At 43.9% G+C, this 26,538-nt stretch overlaps 1 protein-coding gene across 1 annotated transcript; it reads left to right on the forward strand.

The window, feature by feature from the left end:
• The first annotated feature begins 1,169 nt into the window (after positions 1-1,169).
• LOC144487630 (uncharacterized) lies at positions 1,170-26,538 on the forward strand. The gene is made up of 9 exons (XM_078205709.1): positions 1,170-1,188; positions 1,322-1,412; positions 3,889-3,950; positions 6,886-6,994; positions 12,887-12,978; positions 21,199-21,510; positions 24,235-24,297; positions 24,740-24,850; positions 25,447-26,538. The coding sequence occupies exons 1-8, from the start codon at positions 1,170-1,172 to the stop codon at positions 24,847-24,849; spliced, it is 858 nt and encodes a 285-aa protein (XP_078061835.1). The 3' UTR covers position 24,850; positions 25,447-26,538.

The raw sequence follows: 26,538 nt of genomic DNA on the forward strand, positions 1-26,538 counted from the left end.
TGTGGAACCCAGTAAGTAACTAATCCTGGATAATGATCTCTCAACATGTTATTTTATCCCCTGTGACTTAATTGAGACATACAATTATTTTAATGATCACTGTTGTTTTATGGATGAGCAGGGATCTTTGGGAATTGGAAGCGTAGCTTGACTGGGCACTTAGATTTTCCGAAGTATTTCCTTTAAACATTTAACTGGCCTCTATCATGACAACACAAGTGCGCTGCCAACAGGGAGATATGTCAATGATCTGGCTGTATGTAGTGCAATTAAGTGACACCTCGATAAATAGCTGGAAGAGACTCACCCAGATAGAGTCATAGGGTCATAGAAGGAGACAGCACTGGAAAAAGCCCTTCAGCGTAATGAGTGGCATAGATAGAGAAGACAGGAATATACTTTTCCCGTTACTTGAGAGAGCAGAGAGCAGCCAGGGACATAGATTTAAGGTAGGGGCAGGAGATTTAGCGGGGATGTGAAGAAAACGTTTTGACCCAAAGGGTGATGGGCGTCTGGGACTCACTGCCTGAAATGGTGATGGAGGCCGAGACCCTCTCAACATTTAAGAAGTATTTAGATATACATTTGTGATGTCATATCATACACGGCAATGGGCCAAGTGCTGGAAAATGGGATTAGAATAGTTATTTGGTTTGTCTTTGACCGGCGGAGACATGATAGGCCCAAGGGCGTTTTCTGTGCAGTGGACTTCTCTGACTTTATGAATCTTTGCCTCAGACTATGAATAAAGAATATTTCAAATATCACTTCAGTGTGCAAATGAATCCATTATTGTGTATGAATTCTAGTGGTAGGGAACCTGTCTGAAATGCAAAGTCATGTTTGTGTTACCTATTTCAATGGAACCCAGAATTAGGACTGCAATCATCTATGCAGCCTTCTGGCATCAAAATCACAGTTCTGAGTTACACTTATAAAGGTGGGGTGAGTTGGGATTGGGGGGAGGGGGTGGGTTGGGGCTCAATGGTGTAGATTTCCTTTAGTTCCAATTCTGAACGAAATCCCAAAAGCAGCATTTTTGTATGGATTTGAAAATTCCGTTCGAAAGTGAGCCAGGGAATTCTCTGCACGTGTTACCTCGCTTGGATGTGTACATTGAGAACTCCCAGCCAGTCACGCTCTGACTTATTTTCCTGGGAAATTAAGAGATGGATGACTTGGAAGATTGTAAAGGTTTCTGACTAACTTTTGATCCAAACAAACTGCAGGAAATAGTATTCTGTAGCGAGACCTGCTTAACTGCCCTGAGCAATGACTAAAGCCCTTTTTGAATTTTGGCATGCATGCTCCATGTCTTTAGGTTCTGACATGGAGAGTAATCGCAGTGTACGCTCGTGCTTCTTACAGACCATTAATATGCGGTGGTGGAACCAAATTGAGCGTGGAGCCAAGTGAGTAGAATCTATTGGCATCAATTACGGGTGTCACGGTGGCACAGTGGTTAGCACTGCTGCCTCACAGCTCCAGCAATCCAGGTTCGAATCCAGGCTTGGGTTACTGTCTGTGTGGAGGTTGCACGTTCTCCCCGTGTCTGCGTGGGTTTCCGCCAGATTCTCTGGTTCCTCTCACAGTCCAAAGATGTGCGGGCTATGTTTATTGGTCATGCTGAATTGCCCATTAGTGTCAGGGAATGTGTAGGTTAGAGGGATTAGTGGGGTAAATTTGTGGGAATAGGTCCTGGGGTGGGATTGTTGTCGGTGCAGACTCGATGGGCCGAATGGCCTCCTTCTACACTGTAGGGATTCTATGATCTATGAATTTGAGAAGATTCAGTTTGCACTCAGAAGTTTTTGGCCTCATTGCAAAAGTGGGGAGAAAATTTGCCATTGTGACAAACGAACCTGATGAATTATACAATGATGAAGGAATGTGTCCTTTTCCACTTGCACATAAAGAAGTTCCTCACACAACTAAGTATCTCACACGTACCAACTATTGATACCACAATACTTCAAAGAATAGTGATCCAACTTTTTTTAAAAAAAGAAAACAATATTTCCTAATGCCAGACTGATTCCGGGATAGCAGGATTATTAGCTTTGTTTCTCTCTCGACACGTGCTGCCAGACGTACACAGTTTATCCAGAATTGTCTCTTTCTAATTTGCTATTTAATCGGTCGCACCTGTTTTGAGGGCAGATCGGTCATAAAATTATGCTAAGAGCATGTACTCCCCAGGGTTCTGAAATAGCTGAAGTCTCTGTGGCCTGCCCCAGTGGAAGCTTTCTGCTTGGGCAATAGTCACTGTGTGTATATTGCTGATAATGAAAAACTGATATTCGGCAGCGGCACCCGACTGCAGGTTGTGCCAAGTAAGTGCGAGTCCACCTTCATTTCCTCCCATTAGATACAGATTTCTGCTGAATGGTGTCGGGTGAAAGGCCGGTAAAGAGCCAAGGCAGTGCTTGGAATGAAGGAGAAGCCATTGCACCAATCAATTAAGCTATTAGGCACCGAGTATCGAGGTCAGCTCACTGTTCATTAAGCCGTGTCATCAACACCAGTTGAAACATTAGGCATCAGTGATGTGACATCGAACTGAAATTGGGTTACTAATAGGATAGAAAATGCCCATTTAGCAGGTTGAGTCAAATGCCCACTGATTTGAGTAATTATCTACATATATTTCATTTTCAAGCTTGTCTTTGTTAAAACTAATAATCTTGCTAAAACTATACAAGGTACGATTTAGACCACATCTGGAACACTGTCCCCTTACATTAGGAAACCTATACTGGCATTGGAGGCAGTTCAGGGAAGGCCACTACTTTGATCCCAGGTATGGATATGTTTTTTCGGAGAGTTTGAGTATGTTGGGCCTCTACTTAGTGGAGTTTAGAAGCATGCGATGTGACCTTATTGAGACTTATTGGATTCTCAGGGGACATGACAAGGTTAGATGCTGAGACGTTATTACCTCTTGTAGGACCAGAGGTCATAATCCCAAAGTATGAGGTTGCCCATTTATATGATGAAGATTTTCTTCTTTCAAGCCAGCAGTGAATCTGTGGAATCATTTACCGCAGAGAGCTGTACAGGTTGAATGTTCAGATTTTTAACCCACAGGGCAATCGAGGGTTACGAGGATACAACGGGAAAGAGGTATTCAGAATTATCACATCAGCTAATTCATGATCTCATTGAATGACCGATGGGCCAAATGGCATCCTTCTGCCCCGTCGTCCTATGGTCTCCGGTCTTTGTTAAACTGCTGACACGAATGCATGCTTGAAATAAGGCTTCAAAGTGAAATGTTGGTCAACGATTATCAACAACAGGTTGATGTTTTGAACCAGGTGTTATAGTTCAAATTAAAGGGTCACTCCTTTAAAGACAGATATGAGGAGACTTTTTTCTCTCTTAAAGAGTAGTGAGTCTCGTCATCTCTCTTCTTCAAACATCAAGGGGAACAGGGCCTTTGATTATTTTAAACACAGCTAGATAGATTCTTGATTAACAAGGGATAAACGGTGATCGGGAGTAGGCAGGAATGTGGGGGTGAGGTTACAATCAGATCAGTCATGATCTTACTGAATAGCGGTTAGGCTAGAGTGGCCAGTGCCTTACTCCGACTCCCACTTTGCATGTTCGTATGTGTTGATGTCAAACTTTTTTCCCAGGATTTGTGTCTCCTGGGTGTTCAGGGAGAAGTACCGGTGAAGATGGAAATTGTGAAACACAGTCAATTCATTATCCAAATATTGTTCCCTGATATAGTCAAAAAAACAGTGGGAGCTAAGTGTGAGGGAGAGGGAGGGAACGGTTATATTTGGTTCAGGAGAGAAGCTAATTAAAAGAAGTGACATGATACAAACTGAATGTGAGCTAGCCCTGTGTTCATATGGCTGGGTCGATATTTTGTTGTAGCTGTTACTACCGAACTGAGAAGCTTGTCTTTGGCAAAGGGACCAAACTCACTGTGGAGCCCAGTAAGTCCTCAACTATCTTCCATCATGATCTGCTTACATTAGGATGACAATCAATATTTACAGTTCCAAACATATCACCAAGTCGTGTTTTAAAAAAAAATCAGTACACGCTTAAAGGGAGGAGATGCAATATAATGGCCATTCATAACTTGGGGAGGTCTTGTGGTGCAATGGGCTAGAATCCCTACCTCTGAGCTAGAAACGCCGGGTCCGAGTCCCTACCCTTGGACTTGATGAACAAGAAAGGTGAGAAAGCAACGCTGCCAAAGATTGGGAGTGAGAGGGAGACTCCTGCTCAGCCACGCTTGATGTGTAGTATGGCTCTCTCAAGCTCTAAACCCTTCGCAAAAGCCGAGCGACGTGTTGCAGCAATAGCTATCACTGAAGGCAGAAGAATTCTGCCTAAATGCACCACTCGGTGCGGAGAGGCAACTTGGCTTTAAATTTGGCCTTGGATGTGCTTAGCTTTGTAGAATGTTATCAGATGTATTGTTCATCTCTTGGCGATAGATAATTTTTAAGGTTTACCATTCGCACATCATGGCAGTTGTTGAGGCTCCCACTGACATCAGTGAATATGCCAGTGTCCTTGCTGTGTACACTGGATGGAATCTGAATGAGCTGATGCACTGGTAGCTTTCTGCTGGTAACTAGTCACGGTGCTCATTACTATGACGGTACTTATAAACTCGTCTTTGGCTACGGGAAACAACTGAATGTTGTGCCAAATAAGTGCCAGGTGATTTCTCTTTACCCTTCGATGGATATTTCTGCAGAATCCATGTCTGGCGAATGGTGACAAAGAGGGAAAGTAACGCTTAAAATTAAAAACAAGCTGTTAGATGGATTTATGTATCATTAGATAATTAATTAGAACGATAGAGATCCAGAGGATATAATCAGCAAATTCGTAGATGATACACAAATTGGTGGTGTGGTAAATAGCGAGGAGGAAAGCCTTACATTACAGGTCGATATTGAAGGACTGGTCAAATGGGCAGAGCAGTGGAAAATTGAAATTTAACTCTAAAAAGTGTAAGCTGATGTATTTTGGGAGGACTAACAGGGCCAGGGAATATACAGAAGTTAATTGAAACTGCATGGAAGGAAAGTTAAACTGCTAGCTATGTCTTGTACTTTTTGAAATAGAGTACAGCAAATAAAGCAAAAGGGTTAAATGGGGATGGATTTCAGGGAGAGGAATAGTTCTATTTTTGCTTTGGAGATCACCTGGCATTACAATTTGAATCCCAATCGATGGTCAAATCACCAGGTCAAGCAGGTCAAAAACAACCTCTTGCAATACTGTCAGCACGGGAGTTACGGATTTGTGTAGCATCTTCCATGATTGGCCAGAACATTGATTACAGGAGTTGGGACGTTTTGTTGAAGTTGTACAAGACATTGGTAAGGTCACATTTGGAATACTGTGTACAATTCTGGTCACCCGATTATAGAAAGTATATTATTAAACTAGAAAGAGTGCAGAAAAGATTTACTAGGATGCGACCGGGACTTGATGGTTTGAGGCTGGATAGACTGGGACTTTTTTATCTGGAGTGTAGAAGATTGAGGTGTGATCTTTAGCGGTTAATAAAATAATGAGGGGTATAGATCAGCTCGATAGTCAGTTTCTTTCCCCAAAGGTAGGGACGTCTAAAACTAGAGGGCATAGGTTTATGGTGAGAGGGGCGAGATACAAATGTGTCCAGAGCGGCAATTATGTCACGCAGAGGGTGGTGAATGTCTGGAACAAGCTGCCAGAGGTAGTAGTAGAGGCGGGTACAATTTTGTCTTTTAGAAAGCATTTAGACAGTTATATTGGTAAGATGGGTACAGAGGAATATGGGCCAAATGCAGGCAATTGGGATTAGCTTAGGGGTTTAAAAAAAGGCTTCATAGACAAGTTAGGCCGAAGGGCCTGTTTCCATGCTGTAAACCTCTATGAATCTCTGACTCTATGATTGTATCATCCCCACATCTGAAAGGCCGATCCTTGGTACTTGAACAAAACTCACTGTGGAACCTCGCATGCATCCTCACAAAGTGCAATGGTCTCACCCAGCATTTACAGAAAATCTGAACCATATTTGCTGAGATTGTAAAGTGGATAGAAATATATGACATATGGAGCTAACAGGCAAGGAGTGGGAATTAAATGTAAATTGGTGGATGGGGCGAACATATTTATTTCAGGATATAACCTGCCCTGACTATTGAAGTCAGCAGAATCTGAAATTGAACTCAAAACTCAAACTCAGGATAAATAAAATATAAATGAATCTTATATTTCTGCTCAGGTGTTTGTACTTTTTGCCGCATTATGTACACATGTACTAGCACCAGAACTTTGAATCTTATCTTTGGCAGAGGAAACAAATTCACTGCGCAATCCAATAAGTGGTTTTAAATTTTCAGTTTGGACCTGGTTAGAGTATGAGTAACTGAAGTTACCTCGTTTTTTTGTTGCGTCGGAAATGGGCATTGCTGGCTAGGCCAGCACTTACATAGCCTGTCCCTCAATGTGGAAGGCAGTGGTGAGCTGCCTTCTTGAACCTGCTGCACTCGTCCATGTGTTGTGTGTATCATTCCATTCCTGCCTACAAAACATTTCCATTCTGTACAGAGATTGTGGGGAGTGTGGTGGCCAATGGCTACTTGAAGTTAGCAAGTGCATTAAGTTTCTGACCATTCTTTCCCTCAAAGTTCCTTTTTGCACGATGCAAGTAAATAATTTATTGACCTATTACGTTCAAATGGGTGGGAAGTGAGGGGGGAGACATTTATATTTTTCGCTGGATATAACCTGCCCTGGCTATTGAAGTCAGCAAAATCTGAAATTGAATTCAAACTCAAACTTAGGAGACATATAATATAAATAAATCATTCTTCTGCTCATGTGGTTGGGTTTAGTTTTTTGTCCCATTGTGTACAGATGTGCTGGCACCAGAACTTTGTAACTTGTCTTTGGCAGAGGCAACAAATTCACTTTGCGACCCAATAAGACATTTGAAAACGTCAGTTTGGATCTGGTTGGAACATAAGTAATTGACCTTTCCTTAAAGGTTCTCAAGGGCTCACCCTCTTGTGAACTTTGTATATTCCCCTGCCTCCGAATTAATGAGTATGCTTCATCATTACTAAAGGACATCTGCAACTTCACTCCAATGGAAGGTCTATGTCTGTGCCCTTTATACTATACATTATGACTATACTGTGAAGCTGCGGCACCCAGTTGACAGTTGTGCCAAGTGAGTACGATTGGAAGTTACTCTCATTCTGTTTCATGTCGATTATCTTTTCGCTATATTGTGTCTGACAAATAGCAACCAGGGCAACGATACAACGTATTACATGAAATACAAGTGAAGGCATTCTGTCCGTAAAATGAACTTCAGAAAGATAGAACATGGAACATTACATCGCAGTACAGGCCCTTCGGCCTTCGATGTTGCGCCGACCAGTGAAACCAATCTAAAGCCCATCTATCCTCCACTATTCCAAAATCATCCATATGTTTATCCAATGACCATTTAAATGCCCTTAATGTTGGCGAGTCCACTACTGCTGCAGGCAGAGCATTCCATGCCCTCACTAATCTCTGAGTGAAGAACCTACCTCTGACATCTGTCCTAAATCTATCACCCCTCAATTTAAAGCTATGTGCCCTCGTGCTAGCTATCACCATCCGAGGAAAAAGGCTCTCACTATCCACCCTATCTAATCCTCTGATCATTTTGTATGCCTCTATTAAGTCACCTCTTAACCTTCTTCTCTCTAACGAATACAACCTCAAGTCCCTCAGCCTTTCCTCATAAGACCTTCCTACCATACCAGGCAACATCCTAGTAAATCTCCTCTGCACCCTTTCCAATGCTTCCACATCCCTCCTACAATGCGGCGACCAGAACTGTACGCAATACTCCAAGTGCGGACGCACCAGAGTTTTGTACAGCTGCAACATGACCTCCTGGCTACGAAACTCAATCCCTCTATCAATAAAAGCGAACACTCTGTACACCTCCTTAACAACCCTATCAACCTGGGTGCCAACTTTCAGGGATCTATGCACATGGACACCGAGATTTCTCTGCTCATCCACACTACCAAGTATTTACCATTAGCCCAGTACTCTGTATTCCTGTTACTCCTTCCAAAGTGAATCACCTCACACTTTTCCGCATTGACCTCCATTTGCCACCTCTCAGCCCAGCACTGCAGCTTATCTATGTCCCTCTGTAACCTGCAACAACCTTCTGCACTGTCCACAACTCCACTGACTTTAGTGTCATCCGCAAATTTACTAACCCATCCTTCTTCGCCCTCATCCAGGTCATTTATAAAAATGACAAACAGCAGTGGCCCCAAAACAGATCCTTGCGGTACACCACTAGTAACTGAACTCCAGGATAAACATTTCCCATCAACGACCACCCTCTGTCTTCTTACAACTCGCCAATTCCTGATCCAAACTGCTAAATCACCCTCAATCCCATGCCTCCGTATCTTCTGCAATAGCTTACCGTGGGGAAACTTATCAAACGCTTTACTGAAATCCATATACACCACATCAATTGCTTAACCCTCATCCACCTCTTTGGTCACCTTCTCAAAGAACTCAGCAAGGTTTGTGAGGCACGACCTACCCTTCATAAAACCGTGTTGACTATCCCTAATCAAATTATTCCTTTCTAGATTATTATAAATCCTATCTCTTATAATCCTTTCCAAAACTTTGCCCACAACAGAAGTAAGGCTCACTGGTCTATAATTACCAGGGTTGCCTCTACTCCCCTTCTTGTTGTGGTGTATATGGATTTCAGCAAAGCGTTTGATAAGGTTCCCCGTAGTAAGCTTTTGCAGAAAATACGGACACATGGGATTGAGGGTGATTGAGTGGTTTGGATCAGGAATTGGCTAGCTGTAAGAAAACAGAGGGTGGTGGTTGATGGGAAATATTCATCCTGGAGTTCAGTTACTAGTGGTGTACCGCAAGGATCTGTTTTGGGGCCACTGCTGTTTGTCATTTTTATTAATGACTTGGATGAGGGCGTGGAAGGATGGATTAGTAAATTTGCGGATGACACTAAAGTCGGTGGAGTTGTAGACAGTGCGGAGGGAAGTGACAGGTGACAGAGGGATATAGATAAGCTGCAGAGCTGGGCTGAGAGGTGGCAAATGGAGTTTAATGCGGAAAGGTGTGAGGTGATTCACTTTGGAAGGAGTAACAGGAATACAGAGTACTGGGCTAATGGTAAGATACTTGGTAGTGTGGATGAACAGAGGGATCTGGGTGTCCATGTGCATAGATCCCTGAAAGTTGGCACCCAGGTTGATAGGGTTGTTAAGAAGGCGTATGGTGTGTTAGCTTTTATTGGTGGAGGGATTGAGTTTCTGAGCCAGGAGCTCATGCTGCAACTGTACAAAACTCTGGTGCGGCCGCATTTGGAGTATTGCGTACAGTTCTGGTCGCCATATTATAGGAAAGATGTGGAAGTGTTGGAAAGGGTGCAGAGGAGATTTACCAGGATGTTGCCTGGTATGGTGGGAAAATCGTATGAGGAAAGGCTGAGGGGCTTGAGGTTGTTTTCGTTAGAGAGAAGAAGGTTAAGAGGTGACTTAATAGAGGCATGCAAGATGATCAGAGGATTAGATAGGGTGGATAGTGAGAGCCTTTTTCTTCGGATGGTGTTGGCTAGCACGAGGGGACATAGCTTTAAATTGAGGGGTGAGAGATATAGGACAGATGTTAGAGGTAGGTTCTTTACTCAGAGAGTAGTAAGGGCGTGGAATGCCCTGCCTGCAGCAGTGGTGGACTCGTCAACGTTGAGAGCGTTCAAGTGGATAAACATATGGATGATATTGGAATAGTGTAGATTAGAGGGGCTTTAGATTGGTACCACTGGTCGGCGCAACATCGAGGGCCGAAGGGCCTGTACTGCACTGTAATGTTCTATGTTCTATATTCTTGAACAAGGGGACAACATTTGCTATCCTCCAGTCTTCTGACACTATTCCTGTAGTCAATGACGACATAAAGGTCAAAGCCAAAGGCTCTGCAATCTCCTCCCTAGCCTCCCAGAGAATCCTGGGATAAATCCTATCCGGCCCAGGGGACTTATCTATTTTCACACTGCCCAGAATTGCTAACGCCTCCTCCTTATTAACCTCAATCCCGTCTAGTCCAATAGCCTGTATCTCAGTATTCTCCTCGACAACATTGTCTTTTTCCTGCGTGAATACTGACGAAAAATATTCATTTAGCGCCTCTCCTATCTCTTCAGGCTCCACGCACAACTTCCCATTACTGTCCTTGACTGGCCCTAATCTTACCCTTGTCATTCCCTAGTCATTACCCTCGATAGATGGATAGCGAGCTCAGATCTCAATGCTTAGTTAGACATGCCGCAGGTGGCAGACCAATCTCTGGGCCTCAGCAATGTGACAGACATGGATGTGCGACTCACTGGGTGACCTTGCATCCTGGTGAAGTTATGTAACTGGAGGGAAGCGATGTCCTGCTCGTATTACCGCAAAATTATTAACTCCGAAACTCAGCGAATATGTGAGGGACCTGGGTTCGAATCCCGTCATGGCAGATAGTGGAATTTGAATTCAATAATCTGGAATTAAGAATCTACTGGTGACCAGGAAAACCATTGTCGATTGTCGGAAAAACCCATCTGGTTCATTAATTTCCTCTCGGGAAGGAAACATAGGAACATTGAAAATGGGAGCAGGAAGGGGCGTTTGGCCTTTCAAGCATGATCTGCCATTTATTATGATCATGGTTGATCATCCACTCAATAGCCTAATCCTGCTTTCTCCCCATTAACCTTTGATCCCATTCGCTTCAAGTGCTATATCCAGCCGCTTCTTGAATACATTCAATCTTTTGGCAACAACTACTTCCTGTGGTAATAAATTTCACAGGCTCACCACTCTTTGGGTTAAGAAATGTCTCCTCACCTCCGTCCTAAATGGTCTACCCGGAATCCTCAGACCCCTGGTTCTGGACTCCCGCACCATCGGGAATATCCTCTCTTCATCTACTATGCCTTGTCCTGTTCGAATTTTATAAGTCTCTATGAGATCCATTGTCATCCCTTTAAGTAAGTCTCCCTAATCTATGAAGGCCAAATCACGCCTCATATCTTCATAGTCTCCTTGATTAAGATTCAGCACAGTAGTCTCCGAGTCAACTACTTCACTCTCCACCTTGATAAAAAATTCTCTCATGTTTTGTTCACTCATCCCCAAGGGGTCTTGCACAGCTCGATTGGCAATTATTACCTTCTCACGACACAGTACCCAGTCTAAGGTGACCTGCTCCCTCGTTGGTTCCTTCACATATTGGTCAGGGAAACTATCCCGTATCCGGTCCAGGAAATCCTTCTCTACAGCATTGTGGCTAATTTGATTTACTCAATCAACGTGCGGATTAAAATCACCCTTGATCACATGTATTTCTAATTTCGTGTTTAATGCCATTTCCAACATCACCACTGCAGTTTCGCGGTCTGTATATGACACCCACTGATGTTTTCTGCCCCTTGGTATCTCTCAACTCTACCCATATAGACTCCACATTATCAGAGCTAATATCGGTTCTCACCAGTTTGTTAATTTCCTCTTTAACCAGCAGTGCCGCTCCACCACCTTTTCCTTTATGCCTGTCCTTCCTAAATACTGAATACCCTGGGACATTCAGTTCCCATTCTTGGGAACCCTGCAGCCGTGTCTCCATAATTCCAATTATAGCATGCCCATTTATATCTATCTGCAAGATTAGTTCATCCACTCTATTGCCAATGCTCCGCGCATTAAGGCACAGAGCCTTTCAGCTTGTCTTTTTAACATTAATTGTCTCGTTTTTGAATTTTGTCCTTGGTTTCTCTGTATATCATTTTTCGTATTCCCTTTTCCACCTCTTGATTTTATCCTTGTTCCCTCCTTCTCTGACTCCTTACATAATTTCCCAACCACCTGGCATATTAGTTTCATTGGGTGACCTTGCAGTATTGTGAGGTGGTGAAACTGGGGGTAGACGATAGCCTAGTGGCGTTATCGCTAGATTATTAATCCAGGAAATCAACTAGTGTTCTGGGGACCCTGCATTCAAATCCCTCCACGGCAGATGGTGGAATTTGAATTCAATAATCTGGAATTAAGAATCTACTGTTGACGATGCAAACCACTGTTGGAAAAACCCATCTCGTTGAGTAATGTCCTTTAGAGAAAGAAATCTGCCATTCTTATTAGATCTGGCCAACATGTGCAATTTGATTGACACTCAAGGGCAATTGGGAATCGATAATAAACTCTGGCCAGCCAAAGGTGCCCATGTCCCACGAATGGACAAAAAATATCTCTCTTTTGGAAAATGAGCTCGAGTAACTGTTGATTCAAGTAAACATAAACGCATCTTTCAGACTCAACATGTCTGTTTACCTCTTCGAAATATAACAGTATTATGACAATAAGAACAGATAATGCTGGGAAAAACCACAGCAGATCAGGCAGCATCTGTAAGGAGAGAAAGCTTAGCTAACAAATTAAAGACTATCCGTTGAATTGTATTTCTTTTCTGCCAGGTTTTGAGGCGTCACTGGCAAAGCCATGTTGCAAATTTCTGTTAAGCCAATTCAGAGATTGGCAGTGCAGGCAGAACCTTGTTCCTATGTTACCTAACAAAGTTTCAGAGGCAAAATATACTTCTTGCAGGGGGAGGACGTGGGTGGCTATATTTGACCAGTGGCTGCCTTGGCTCAGAAATTCTTCACGTTGATAGAATCTTAGAGAATCCAAGGAGGCTATTCGGCCCATTTAGCCTGTGATGGTGGGGAGGGGGAAGATATGCAATATCTGTCTCCTGCAGCGAATCAGTGACTGTTCCAGCTTTGTCTTTGCCGTGAACTGCCTGAAATCTGAAACAGTTATCTCAATAGAAGGTTTCTGTCTGAGCAATTGTTACTGTGCTACGAAAAGCTAACGTTCGGCAACGGCACCCAGGTGACAGTTGTACCAAGTGAGTGTGAAGTCAGTGTGTTTCTATTCTTTCACTCCACATCTCCTCTGTGATCTAGTTTTCTGTTGTAAGTAGTCTAGTCGAGTTGGGCAGAGTGCCAATATAATATGTGGCATGCAGGCGAAGAGATTGCACAGTTTTGAGTCAGTTTTGATCTAGCTCAGCCTACCCAGTCATTAGAGGTACATGGGACAGGAGTTGGGACTGCACGCCTCAGTAATATGGTATTGAACTGAGAAGCAGATTTGTGTACTGTGGACGGGATAGGAAGATTCCACCCAGAGAGTTGATCAAAAAGAAAGAGGGGAGACGAATAAGCACCATTGTTCTGTTTAAACCTTTGTAATTGTGAATTACACAGGCTTTTCATTTTGTTGTTGAAAAATAAATTCTCCTCATATCAGTCCCATATTCTTTGATTATGAACCCCGGTTCTGGACCCTGCCGCCATCCTGCATTTATCGTGTCGAATCCTGCATTATGGGTTTTAATGAGATCTTCTCCTCCTGCCTCCCTTCTTCTGAACCCCAGACAATAAAATCCTAACCTACTCAATCTCCCCTCATATGTCAGTCCCGCAACTCCAGAATCTGTCCGGTGAACCTTCGCTGCACTCCCTCTTTAGCCAGAACATCCTTCCTCGGATATTATTTTGCATTTATTTCTGGACGTAATAATGAACCAGCTGTGGAAGCAAATCGAATCTCAAAAACCTTAGCATGAAAAACAATCCTTACATTGCTATTCATGTGGGTTATGTCGATTTTGTACCATCTGGAATCACTGTGCAAACCCTGCAACCAGAAAGCTTACCTTTGGCAGTGGAACCGAACTCACTGTAGAACCCAGTAAGTGAAACTATTCTCTGCATTTTGTGTCTGGTTATAGTTTAAGAAAGTAATGTCCGATTCTAATGCACCTGTAAAGAATCTTTATCCTGTAATAGCAGCTCTTGAGTTGATTGGGAGGGGCAGGAGGCGAGAAGTGGGTAGGGGGGAGTGAAAAATTAAAATGTCCTCTGACAACTCTGTGTTAGAAGTTACAAACAGCAGATTATGAGACTCCAACAACGATGGAGGAGACCATTAAGCCCATCGCTCTTGCTTCAGGGACAGTAGAATCATCGTCATTGAGTTTTACAGAACAGGAAGAGGCCCTGCGGCCCATTGTGCCTGCTCCAGCCATTATAACCCTATCTATTCCAATCGCATTTTTCAGCCTTGTATGCTACGGCATAAATAATCTTTGGACTTGCATGCCAAGGTCCCTCTGGTTCTCTGCACGTTCTCGCGTCCTGCAGTTCATTGTGTATTCCCTTGCCTTGTTACCCCTCGCAAAATGCATCACCTCTCACTTTTCAGGTTTAAATTCCGTTTGGCACTGCTCTACCTGTCTGACCAGCTCGCCCATATCGTCCTGTAATCTTTGCAAGTCAGTGACACTTAACCTCATACGAAAAACATGTGTCCATCCTTGGCTTGACTTTCAGTGAAATTTGCATACAACGCTCCTGAAATAATGCAAATTAAATGTCTTTCTTCTCTCCTCTGTGAGGTAAATATGATTCAGCTGCTGCAATGCGAAGTTTCTGCCTTGGAAATTATTCCTGCATATTTACTAATCACTACAGTGAGACACCCACACTCAGCAGTGAAATATGTGACCAGTAAGGATAAGCTTACTTAATCTCATTATCTGCTGTGTGATAGACAGGGAGCCAGCATCATGTGGGAAGGCAATTGGGGACATTGCACTGGTATAATGAATTTGCGCAGCGGAATATCCAGCTCAGCTCGTCCAAAAATTGCAATGTCCAGTCTTTGTCGCTCCAGTCCTTAGTAATGTCATATTGGACTAAAAAAATCACAATTTTAGTTTTACTTCTTGGATGTGGGCATTAAATCAAATCAAATCAAATCAAATCCGAATTGCCCTCTGGGCAATTTCAGATTCCACGACATTGCTTCTTGGATCCAAACCACTGGACGACATATTTCCTTCTCCAAAGGACATTGTTGATCTAAATGGGCATTTAAAACCCATGGCAGAAGTCCTGTTTTCATTCGCAAACTTGGCAATAGTAAATTCACTTCCCTCCTCCAAGTCATTATGTATATTGTAAATAATTGTGGCCCGAGCATTGATCGCTGAGGCACTCCACTTGTAACAGATTGTCATCCTGAAAATGCTCCTCTTATCCCAACTCTCTGTATCCTATCGATTGGCCAATCCTCTATCCATGCGAATATATTACCCCAAAAAGCATGAACTCTGAATTAGCCCTTTGTCCGAGATCTTATTCAAAGCTTTTTCCTGCAAAGATAAGATGCCAACCATTGAACGGCAATGCTTTTTTACGGCAATCGTCGATAGTTCCCGTAGTTTTTACTTGAGGCTACACTTAGATCAATTTATTTGAAACTACTCCGAGTGCTGGGGTGGGAATTGAACCCATTTCTTCAGAGAAATTAGCCCGGGGCTAATCGAATGTCATTGCCATTTCGCTTCAACCATCCCATAATGTTGCATGAAGAATGTTTAGTGATAGTTTCAATCAAAAGCTTGTTACAGAGTCAGATATCACTGTGATTAATTTCGTCTTGTGAGCTTTATGAAAGAATTAATATTCAGCGCTCCCACCCAGCACTTTGCTTCATGGACATATATAATATCGAGAAAGGTAGAAAATAGGAGCACGAGTAGGCCATTCGACACTTAGACCCTGCTCTGCCATTCGACACGACCGTGGCTGACCCTGTAACTCAACACCATACGAGCCCTCTCCTCATAATTCGTGACACCTTTAGTGTATAGAAATATATATCCTTTAAAAATAGATTCACTGATTTCGCATCCACAAACTTCTGTGGTAGAGAATTATAGTTTTACCAGCCTCTGAGTCAAGAAAACTTTTCCTCATCTCAGAGTTAAATGTCCAACCCTGAACACTGAAACTTTGCTCCCTTTTTCTGGACCCCACCCCGCCAAAGGAAACAACATCCCTGCATCCAGTCTGCTCATCCCTGCTAGAATTCTGTATATTTCAATGACATCGCCTCTCATGTTCTAAACTCCAAGTGAATACAGATGCAGTCGCCTCTCCTAAAACGACAATCCTGCCATCCTAAGAATCAGTCTGGTGTACCTTTTCTGCACTCTTTCTATTGCAAGTGTATTTTTTCTTCGAAAGATCAAAACTGCACACAATATTAGATTTCGTCAAAAAAGGATTGGATTTAGGAAATGTCTTAATGGAGGAAAGTGAGGTATTAAGTTGAAAAATGTTTCCTGATTTCGCTCCTGAAAGTCTTAAACATTAAACATCGTCTAAAATCCAATTTGCTTGAATCTTGGACTCCCCAACCAGTAGTAAATGTTCCTGTTTATCAACCCTCTCCGTTTAGAAATGATTAAGTCACTCCTTAACTAAATTCCAGCGTTTTAGAGTTAAACATCATCTACACTGTTAATCGCGTACTCTAAACATACATACAACTGACAGAGTAAAATTTCTTCTCCTCCTGCTCTGTTCAAGGAATTTTGAAATGCTGATTTTTAATTTTATGAAAACCAGAACAAAAATGTTGCCGGTTCTGATTGCGGACTCTTCTTTATTTCAGTCCTGATCTCAGATCTTCACATTCAAACATGAATATTAAGCTCCGAATATATTTTTCGGTCTCTCAGTGTTTATGTATTCTGTCTTCTTCACCTGTCTAAAGAATTTGAATAAAGACATTCGTTGATCAATGCTTAGTCTTAGCATATGGACAATTATAAACAACATGGTTCATTGAGTTTTAATTCTAAGGTGCGTTAACTTACATTTCCCTACACTGAAAACATCCATTAGTTTTATCCATTCACAAAATATTAATATTTCTTTGCAATTTGATGCTTCCAGCTACGCTGCTTACAATGCTGTTTATTGTGTCATTTGCATATTCAGCATTCTATCACATTTCATCACATTGTCTTAATAAACACGACTACACTGCATATCATTCTGTATAGATATATATGTGCGTGCGTATTTGTGCGTGCGTGCGTGTGCGCGTGCGTGTGTGTGTGTGTGTTTATGTGTGAGTGTGTTTGTACGTCTGTATGTCCATACCTGTCTGTGTGAGTGTCTGCGGCGTGTGTATGTATTCAAATCTCGAATCAACATAGGAGCAGGTATAGGCCATTTGGCCCATCAATACTGATCGAACATTCAAACTGATCATGGCACATTCACACACGTTCACAGACGTGCACACACGCACCCACCCATACAAAAGCACACACAGAAACACTCACACAGATGCACACAAACACACACAAAGCTACACGCACACTCACATTAATATTTTGTGACACAGAAACGTAGCATTTGCCTTCCTCATTGTTTGCTGTACCTGAATGCTAGCTTTCAGTGAACAGGTCTCTCTGGAAGTCAACTCTTTTCAACCTTGCACCATGTGGGACATATTCTGTATTTCTGTTTTTTATCCCCCCAACCAGAGTGGATAACTTCATACTTAGTTACTTTTTATTCCATCTGCCATGTCTTTGCGCATTCACTCAGCCTGTCCAAATGTCCTTGAAGCCCCCATTAAATCCTCCTCTCCATTATGTCTGTGCCATCAGCAAGGTTTTACCTATTTTATTTGGTCCCCACATCAAGTTTCTGGGTGTGTTCCAGTCACTGTGTTTGTTTCTGGGCATGGCTGTCTCTCAATACCTCCGTCTGATTGTCTCTCGATCTGTGCGTGTGTGTGTTTGTATGTGTGTGTGTGGGTGTGTGTACGCCTGTGTGCCTGTACGTCCATGCTTGCCTGTGTGTGTCTGCGGCGTGCAAAAGTATTTCAGTCTCAAAGGAACATAAGAGCAGGAGTAGGCCATTTGGCCCAAAAATAATGCTCCAACTTTCAAACAGATCATGGTACACACACACACACACACACACACACACACACACACGCTCTCTCGCGCTCCTATTTGATTCCACAAATATGTAGCATTTGCCTTCCACATGTCTTGCTGTGCCTACATGCTAATTTTTACTGACCCATGAACAAGGACATCCAGCTCTCTCTGGCAACAACCCTGTCCAATCTCGCACTGTTTAGGAAATACTCTGCCTTTCTGATGTCTTTTCTTTCTGCCAGAATGGATAACTTCACACATATTCAGTTTTATTCCATCTGCCATGTTCTTGCCCATTGACTCAGCCTGTCCCAATTCCCTTCAAGTCCTCCTTGTATCCTCCTCACCATTAGTTGTGCTCATCAGCAAGATTGGAAATATTTTATTTGGTCCCCAAATCCAGCCTCTCTGTGTTTGTGTGTGGTGCTGGGTGTGTGTGTCTCTCAATGTCTCAGTGTGTGTCTGTGTGTGTGTGGGGGGGGGGGGGGGGCGGGGTATGCATGCTTCCAGATGCATGTGTGTGTCATAGCGTCATGGAATCATAGAGGTTTACAACTTGGAAACAGGCCCTTTGGCCCAACTTTTTCATGGCGCCTTTTTCATAAACCCTAAGCTAGCCCCAATTGCCTGCATTTGGCCCAAATCCCTCTAAACCCATCGTACCCATGTAACTGTCCAAATGCTTTTTAAAAGACAAAATTGTACCTGCCTCTACTACTACCTCTGGCAGCTTGTTCCGGACACTCACCACCCTCTGTGTGAAAGAAATGCCCCTGTGGACACTTTTGTATCTCTCCCTCTCACCTTAAACCTATGCCCTCTAGTTGCAGACTCCCCTACCTTTGACTATCTGACTGATCTATGCCCCTCATTATTTTATAGACCTCTATGAGATCACCTCTCAGCCCCCTCAGAGAAAAAAGTCCCAGTCTATCCAGCCTCTCTTTATAACTCAAACCATCAAGTCCCAGTAGCATCCTGGAAAATCTTTTCTGCACTCTTTCTAGTTTAATCATATCATTTCTATAATAGGGTGATCAGAACTGTACACAGTATTCAAAGTGTGGCCTCAACAATGTCTTGTACAACTTCAACAAGACGTCCCAACTCCGATATCCATTGAAACCAAGCATGCTGAATGCCGTCTTCACCAATCTGTCCACCTGTGACGCCACTTTCAAGGAGCTATGAACGTGCACCCCTAGATCTCTAAGTTCTGTATGTCTCCCCAACGCCCTACCATTAACTGAGTGAGTCCTGCCCTGGTTCAATCTACCAAAATGCCTCACCTCGCATTTGTCTAAATTAAACTCTGTCTGCCACTCGTCAGCCCACTGGCCCAATTGATCAAGATCCCATTGCAAACCGAACTAACCTTCCACACTGTCCACTATGCCACAAAACTTGGTGTCACCTGCAAACTTACCAACCATGCCTCCTATATTTTCATCCAAATCATTAATATAGATGACAAATAACATTGGACCCAACACTGATCCCTGAGGCACTCCGCTGGTCACAGGCCTCCAGTTTGAAAAACAACGTCTACAACCACCCTCTGGCTTCTGTGATCAAGCCAATTTTGTATCCATTTGGCTTCCTCACGCTGGATCCTGTGAGATTTAACCTTACAATCAACCTACCATGAGGAAACTTGTCAAAGGCCTTGCCAACTTCCATGTAGACAACATCAACTGCCTTCTTGGCTATCCCTTCAAAAACTCAAACTCACAAGGCCATGCTGACTGTCCCGAATCAGTCCTTGCATTTCTAAATGCCTGTAGATCCTGTCTCTCAAAATACGTTCCAACAACTTACCCACCACAGATGTGAGACTCACTGGCCTGTAGTTCCCAGGCTTTTCCCTGCAGCCCTTTTTAAACAAAGGCACAACATTTGCCACCCTCCAATCTTCAGGCACCTCACCTATGACTAACAATGATTTAAATATCTCTGCTCGGGAACCCGCAAATTCCTCCCTCGCCTCCCACAATATCCTGGGATACACTTCATTAGTTCCCGGGGATTTATCTACCTCAATGCGCTTTAAGACTTCCAGCACCTCTTTCTCTGTTATATGTACACTCCTTAAGACATCACTATTTATTTCCCCAAGTTCCCTAACAACCATGCTTTTCTCAACAGTAAAGGCTGATGAGAAATATTCATTTAGGATCTCACCTGATAAATGTGAGGTGATTCATTTTGGTAGGACTAATTTAAATGTGGATTACGGGGTCAAAGGTACGGTTCTGAAGACTGTGGAGGAACAGAGAGATCTTGGGGTCCATATCCACAGATCTCTAAAGGTTGCCACTCAAGTGGATAGAGCTGTGAAGAAGGCCTATAGTGTGTGGAGTTTAAGAGCCGTGGGGTTATGCTGCAACTGTACAGGACCTTGGTGAGACCACGTTTGTGCAGTTCTGGTCACCTCACTATAAGAAGGATGTGGAAGCGCTGGAAAGAGTGCAGAGGAGATTTATCAGGATGCTGCCTGGTTTGGAGGGTAGGTCTTATGAGGAAAGGTTGAGGGAGCTAGGGCTGTTCTCTCTGGAGCGGAGGAGGCTGAGGGGAGACTTAATAGAGGTTTATAAAATGATGAAGGGGATAGATAGAGTGAACGTTCAAAGACTATTTCCTCGGGTGGATGGAGCTATTACAAGGGGGCATAACTATAGGGTTCGTGGTGGGAGATATAGGAAGGATATCAGAGGTAGGTTCTTTACGCAGAGAGTAGTTGGGGTGTGGAATGGACTGCCTGCAGTGATAGTGGAGTCAGACACTTTAGGAACATTTAAGCGGTTATTGGATAGGCAGATGGAGCACACCAGGATGATAGGGAGTGGGATAGCTTGATCTTGGTTTCAGATAAAGCTCGGCACAACATCGTGGGCCGAAGGGCCTGTGCTGTGCTGTACTGTTCTATGTTTCTATGTTCACCCGTGTGTGTGTGTATGTATATGTGTGCGCGCGTGTGTGTGTGTATGTGTGTGTGTGTTTGTGTGCATATGTGTCTATGCATGTCCGTCTATCTGCTTATATGCCTGGGCATGTGTGCGTTTGCATGTGAGTGTGTGAGTGTGTGTGTGTGTGTGTGAGAGAGAGAGAGAGAAAGAGGCGTCACTCCTCAGCCTTCTCTGTGCCAAGCGAAAAAGCCCTAATTATCCAGTCTCAGCATTCGGTAAATTCATGGAGAAACTCACATAGGGTTAAGAGATAGAAAAAATGCGGGTCTAATCGAATGGCTCAGCAGGTTGGAGGAGGTCACTCTGTTGGATTCTGATTATTTCCCTTTATTTATTAAACTTTCAGAGGCGAAAGGCCCGGTAGAACCAAAATTGAGCGTCTTTTACCCGCCAGTGCCACGGGGACCCACCGGCATCGACACAGCTGCAGTATGCTTGGCCTCGGACTTCTCGCCCAACGCAATCAAGCTCTCCCTGTACACGGGATCGGGCCAGGAGGTCAATGTGACAAGACCCAGTGTCCTATTGGAGAGCGGGAATTACAGGAGCTCGGGTTTTCTCTCTTTCACCCAATCCGAGGAATCGCCAAACATCACGTGCAAGGCATTTCACGATAATCGAAATTACTCAGTAAACATCCCGCCCACAGTTGAAATTGGTAAGTTTATTTTATTTTCGTTCACGTGATGTGGGTGTCGTTGGCTTGGCCAACATTTATTGCCCGTCCTAAATTGCCCTTCAGCAGAGGACATTTAAGAGTCACTTGCCGGCCAGACCATGTAAGGACGGCAGATTTCGTTCGCTAAAGGAAGTTAGTGAACCAGTGAGTTTTAACGATAATCGACAATGGTTTCAGGGTCATCATGAAACTTTTAATTCCAATTTTTAAAAAAATGTTCAAATTTCGCAGCTGCCATCCCCAGGTCAGCATTCTGGGTCGTTGGATTACCAGTCCAGTGACAATGCCACTGCGCCACTGCCTCCTCTGAGAATGTTTTATGACAGGAAGAACTTGCACTAAATATTATCCATCCTCTTAACGACCGAAGGACTCTCGGTGTCATCGTCACTCAAAGTGTAGTCTTTTTGAAAGGTTAGCTGACTAATGATTGACTGTCAATTATCCTAGTCTGGGGACTTCACTGCAGGAGTTCCTCAGTGTCTCAGGCCTAACCAGCTTCAGTTGCTTCATCAATCACCTTCAATCCATTGTAAGGTCAGAAGTTGGGATGTTCGCTGATGACTGAATAATTTTCAGCACCATTCATGACACCTCAGATCTTGAAGTAGTGCATTACAAATGCACCAATAGCTGGACAATACCTAGGCTTTGACTGACAAGCTGCAAGTAACATTTGCGCCACACATGTTCCAGGCAATGACCAACTCCAACAGGAAAGAAGCTAACAACCGGCTCTTGACATGTAATGGCATTACCATGACTGAAACAATGAACAAAGAACAAAGAAAATTACAGCACAGGAACAGGCCCTTCGGCCCTCCAAGCCTGCACCGACTATGCTGCCCGACTTAACTAAAACCCCTTTCCCTTCCGGGGACCATATCGCTCTATTCCCATCTTATTCATGTATTTGTCCAGGTGTCCCTTAAAACTCACGATCGTATCTCCTTCCACTACCTCACCCGGCAGCGAGTTCCAGGCACGCACCACCTTCTGTGTAAAAACTCTGCCTTGTACGTCTCCTGTAAACCTCGCCCCTCGCACCTTAAACCTATGCCCCCGAGTAATTGACTCTTCCACCCTGGGAAAAAGCTTCTAACTATCCACTCTGTCCATGCCTCTCATAATCCTGTAGACTTCTATCAGGTCAACCCCCACTATCAACATCCTGAGGGTTAACGTTGCTCAGAAACTGAACTGGACTATCCATATAAGTGCTGTGGCTGCAAGAGAATGTCGGAGATTGGGAATCCTGTGGTGAGTAACGTATCTCCTCATCCCCCAAATTCTCTGCCCCATCCACAAGACATAATCATGACTGTGGTAGTGTATTCGCCACTTGCCTCGATGAATGCAGCTCCAAGAACACTCAGACATTTGACACGACCCAGGACAAAGCAGCTCCGCTTGATTAACAGTGTGTTTATGAGTGTCACAAGTCGGCTTACATTAAAACTGCAATGAATTTATTGTGACAATCCCATAGTCGCCACACTCTGTGCCTGTTCGGGTACACTGAGGGAGAATTTAGCATGGCCAATGCATCTAATCAGCACGTCTTTCGGACTGTGGGAGGAAACCGGAGCGCCCGGATCAAACCCACGCTGACACGAGGAAAACGTGCAGACTCTGCACAGACAGTCACCCAAGCTGGGAATCGAACACAGGTCCCTGACACTGTGGGCGGGGGGGAGTGGCGGGGGGGGGGGCGGAGGGGAGTGGCGGGGCGTTGGGGGGGGGGGGGTGGCGGTGCAGCAGTACTAACCACTGTGCCACTGTGCGGCTCAAGCATTAAGTACTCTATTCACAAACATCCACTTCTTCCACCACCGAAGCACAATGGCAGCAGTGTGTGCCATCCACAAGATACACAGCAGTAACTCTCCAAGTCTCCTTCCGCTGAATCTTCCAAACTCACGACCGTTATCATCTCGGAGGACAAGGGCAGCAGATACCTGGGAACACCATCATCTGGACGTTACCCTCCATGTCACTCAGCATCCTGACTTGGAAATGTTTCGGCAGTTCCTTCACTGTCGCAGAGTCAAAATGGTGGAACTTCTTCCCTAACAGCACTGTGTGTGTACGTACCCCTGACAGACTGCAGAGGTTCAAGCAGGAGACTCACAACCATCTTCTGAAGGGGGCAATTAGGGATTGGCAATAAATGCTGACCTGCCAGTGATGTCCACATTCCGTAAATGAATAAAAATAATAAGAGCTAACTATTATAATTCAGGGCAGTGTGCAGGACCCGTAACTGCTGGTACATCACCGAATTTAGGAACGTATTAAATACTAACGAGGGTACTGGAGAATCCCGTTCCTCTGGAGAAATGCCCTGATATCATTTAATCCACTGCAGAGCTGAAATCAGGCCTCGGTTTCACGACGTTTTCGGAAGACAGTGAAATACTGCACTGATGGAACGGCTCTGGATCCTGGGTTTTAATCCCTGATGGGGAATCTACCCTGCACTCTTTGAACTCAGAATTGGGACGAACTAAATGGCAGAGCTACCAATGTTTCTCCGTTGTGAATAATCAAGTGAACAAGTCCAATCGTGCTGTTTGATTCTTACTTTCTTCGTGGCTTTTGGTTATGACAACAACATTATTCAAAGTGATATTGAGAACAAACATGGTTACAGTAATGTCACTTGCTCACTTAATAAGTCAAATGTCATTTTTGCCCTTCCAGATAAACCTAAATGCCCTACAGGTCGAAGTGATTCCTTGACAGAATCAAGTGACACGGAAAACGGTATGTGCTTTATTCAACATTTATCAAAGTAAAATACTTGCAAATAGACGGATTGATAAGTGGACAAATAGGCACGGATACAGACCCGGAGATTGAATGATAAACATATAGTGAGATGGGGAAAAAGATAGATTGTCACACAGAGTGAGGGAGAGAGATATATCAATCGAGCGGGATAGCGAGAGAGGAGGAGAGGCGGGGAGAGAGAGAGAAACTCAGAGTGAAAGAGAGATGAAGATAGATAGACAGGCAAGCAGACGGTCGGACGGACGGACTGACAGAGATGGACAGACGGACGGACGGACAGGGATGGACAGACGGACGAAAGTCAAGCTGTTAGATAATGGAAAAAATATCACATTAGAGGTATACAGTTGTTTTTCAATACCAAATCATATATCCATTAAACCAGATCTATCATTTGTTTCTCTTATTTTGGCAGATCGACTGAGGATGAACTTTTTGTCTTTGACGGTGATGGGGCTAAGAATTTTGTTTTTCAAGAGCATTGTCTTCAATGTCATGATGACGGCCAGGGTGTGGCTATTTTGAGGTAAGGTCGGTCACCTGAATGCGTGCCAAGAAAGACAAACTGTGATGAACAATGACCATTGACGGGATCTCGCGAGGCCACTGTTAAGGCAGACGCTGAAACTAACCCGTGGAGTGAGCATTAACTTGGATGCATTTAGACAAACGAACTCTTACTCCAGTGCCCCATCCTCATCGCTTTTCATCCCTCCCTTGCCACCGCACCACCGCCCCCCCCCCCGCCCCCGCCGCCCCCCCCCCCCGCCCCCGCCCCCGCCCCCGCCGCCCCCCCCCCGCCCCCGCCCGCCAACCCCCGTTCCCAATCGCAGCCTTGACTTCTTAAACCTCTCCAGATTTTTGTTTAATTATGGGTGTCACTGACTAGCCTAACCTTTTCCGCCCATCCCTTGGTCTTGAGCTGCGTGGCTCTTTCGGAGAGTCGGTGCAGACTCTATGGGCCAAATCGCATCCTTCTGCACTGTCGGGGTTCTTGTGCAATTGCAGTGGCTTCTGAGAATATTATTGGAGAATGTTAATGGAGACCCTAAAGATACAAGGTGTTCTTTGCTTGCTGACTCTTTGATGTGCTACTACTGTTGCTCCTTCCATTCCAAACAGAACTGCATTGGACGATGAAATGGATTCAGGTGTGAACTCATTGACTGGGGTATCAAAATCCAGAGGCTTCCTGATCAGAAGTTCCGCTTCAAGCAATTCAATCTCGCTTGTTTTAAATGGCGACTTAACTTTAAAAGATCCTCTTTTCGGTCACTTTTTTCCACTGTTATTTTGATTTGAAATTCGTGGTTCTGCGAAAATTCTACTGCTTATGCTACATAAACATTTCAATTATGCATTTCAGCAACAGCGTGGAGCTAGCATTGACATGGTGTCTGCCTGCATTAGTGTCGGAGACATTTTTGAAAACAGCATTTTCAATTTTAGGACGTATAGAACTTCGATTTTTATATTCTTTGCTTAGAATAGTAGAATCCTATTCCGGAGAAAGCAGCCACTCAGCCCACAGTGACAATGGCAGCCCTTTACAGGGCAATCTAGGTAATGGCACCTCACATGTTCCTTTTGGTTGTTTTACTCTGGTAGTTATTTTAAACATTGTATTTTAATGCATGCAATTTAAGAGCGTAAGATACGTTAAATCAGCAAGGGTCTGATCGGATTTTCATCAAACTTTTAGATTGTTGCCAAGGTGATATTCTCTCTCCCGTACTTAATCTTGGACTCCAGATTTTCCTCCCAGTGCCACGGAGGCACCAATCCCCAGCCTGTGCATCTGGGCCCTTAGAGATAATCGAGCCACCACTTGCCGCCGTGCAGAGCTTTATCATGACACGGCATTTCACAAGTAAGATGAACAAGAGTTTTTGAACATCTCGCCATGAGCTTAGCCTAAAATCAGGTTATTGCTCTCAAGTTATTTTACAGATGGGACATTCGTACACATTTAAGACCATCCGGTTAGTCAGGGGAAGCGAGAGTTATGGGGCTAAGGTGGTAAAGTGGAGTTGAGGATAATATCAAACCAACCATGATTTCATTGAAAGGCGAAGCAGCTCCTGTGGGCCGAATGGTCTACTTCTACTCCTCCGTCTTATGCTCTTCTGGTTCGTTAATCACACCTTTGTGCATATCTGTCACCTTGTTATTTTTTCATATGCATCGCTTATAATATTGAATAAATTTGCAGTC

This window comes from Mustelus asterias, unplaced genomic scaffold, assembly GCF_964213995.1.
Source record: "Mustelus asterias unplaced genomic scaffold, sMusAst1.hap1.1 HAP1_SCAFFOLD_936, whole genome shotgun sequence".
Lineage (NCBI taxonomy): Eukaryota > Metazoa > Chordata > Chondrichthyes > Carcharhiniformes > Triakidae > Mustelus > Mustelus asterias.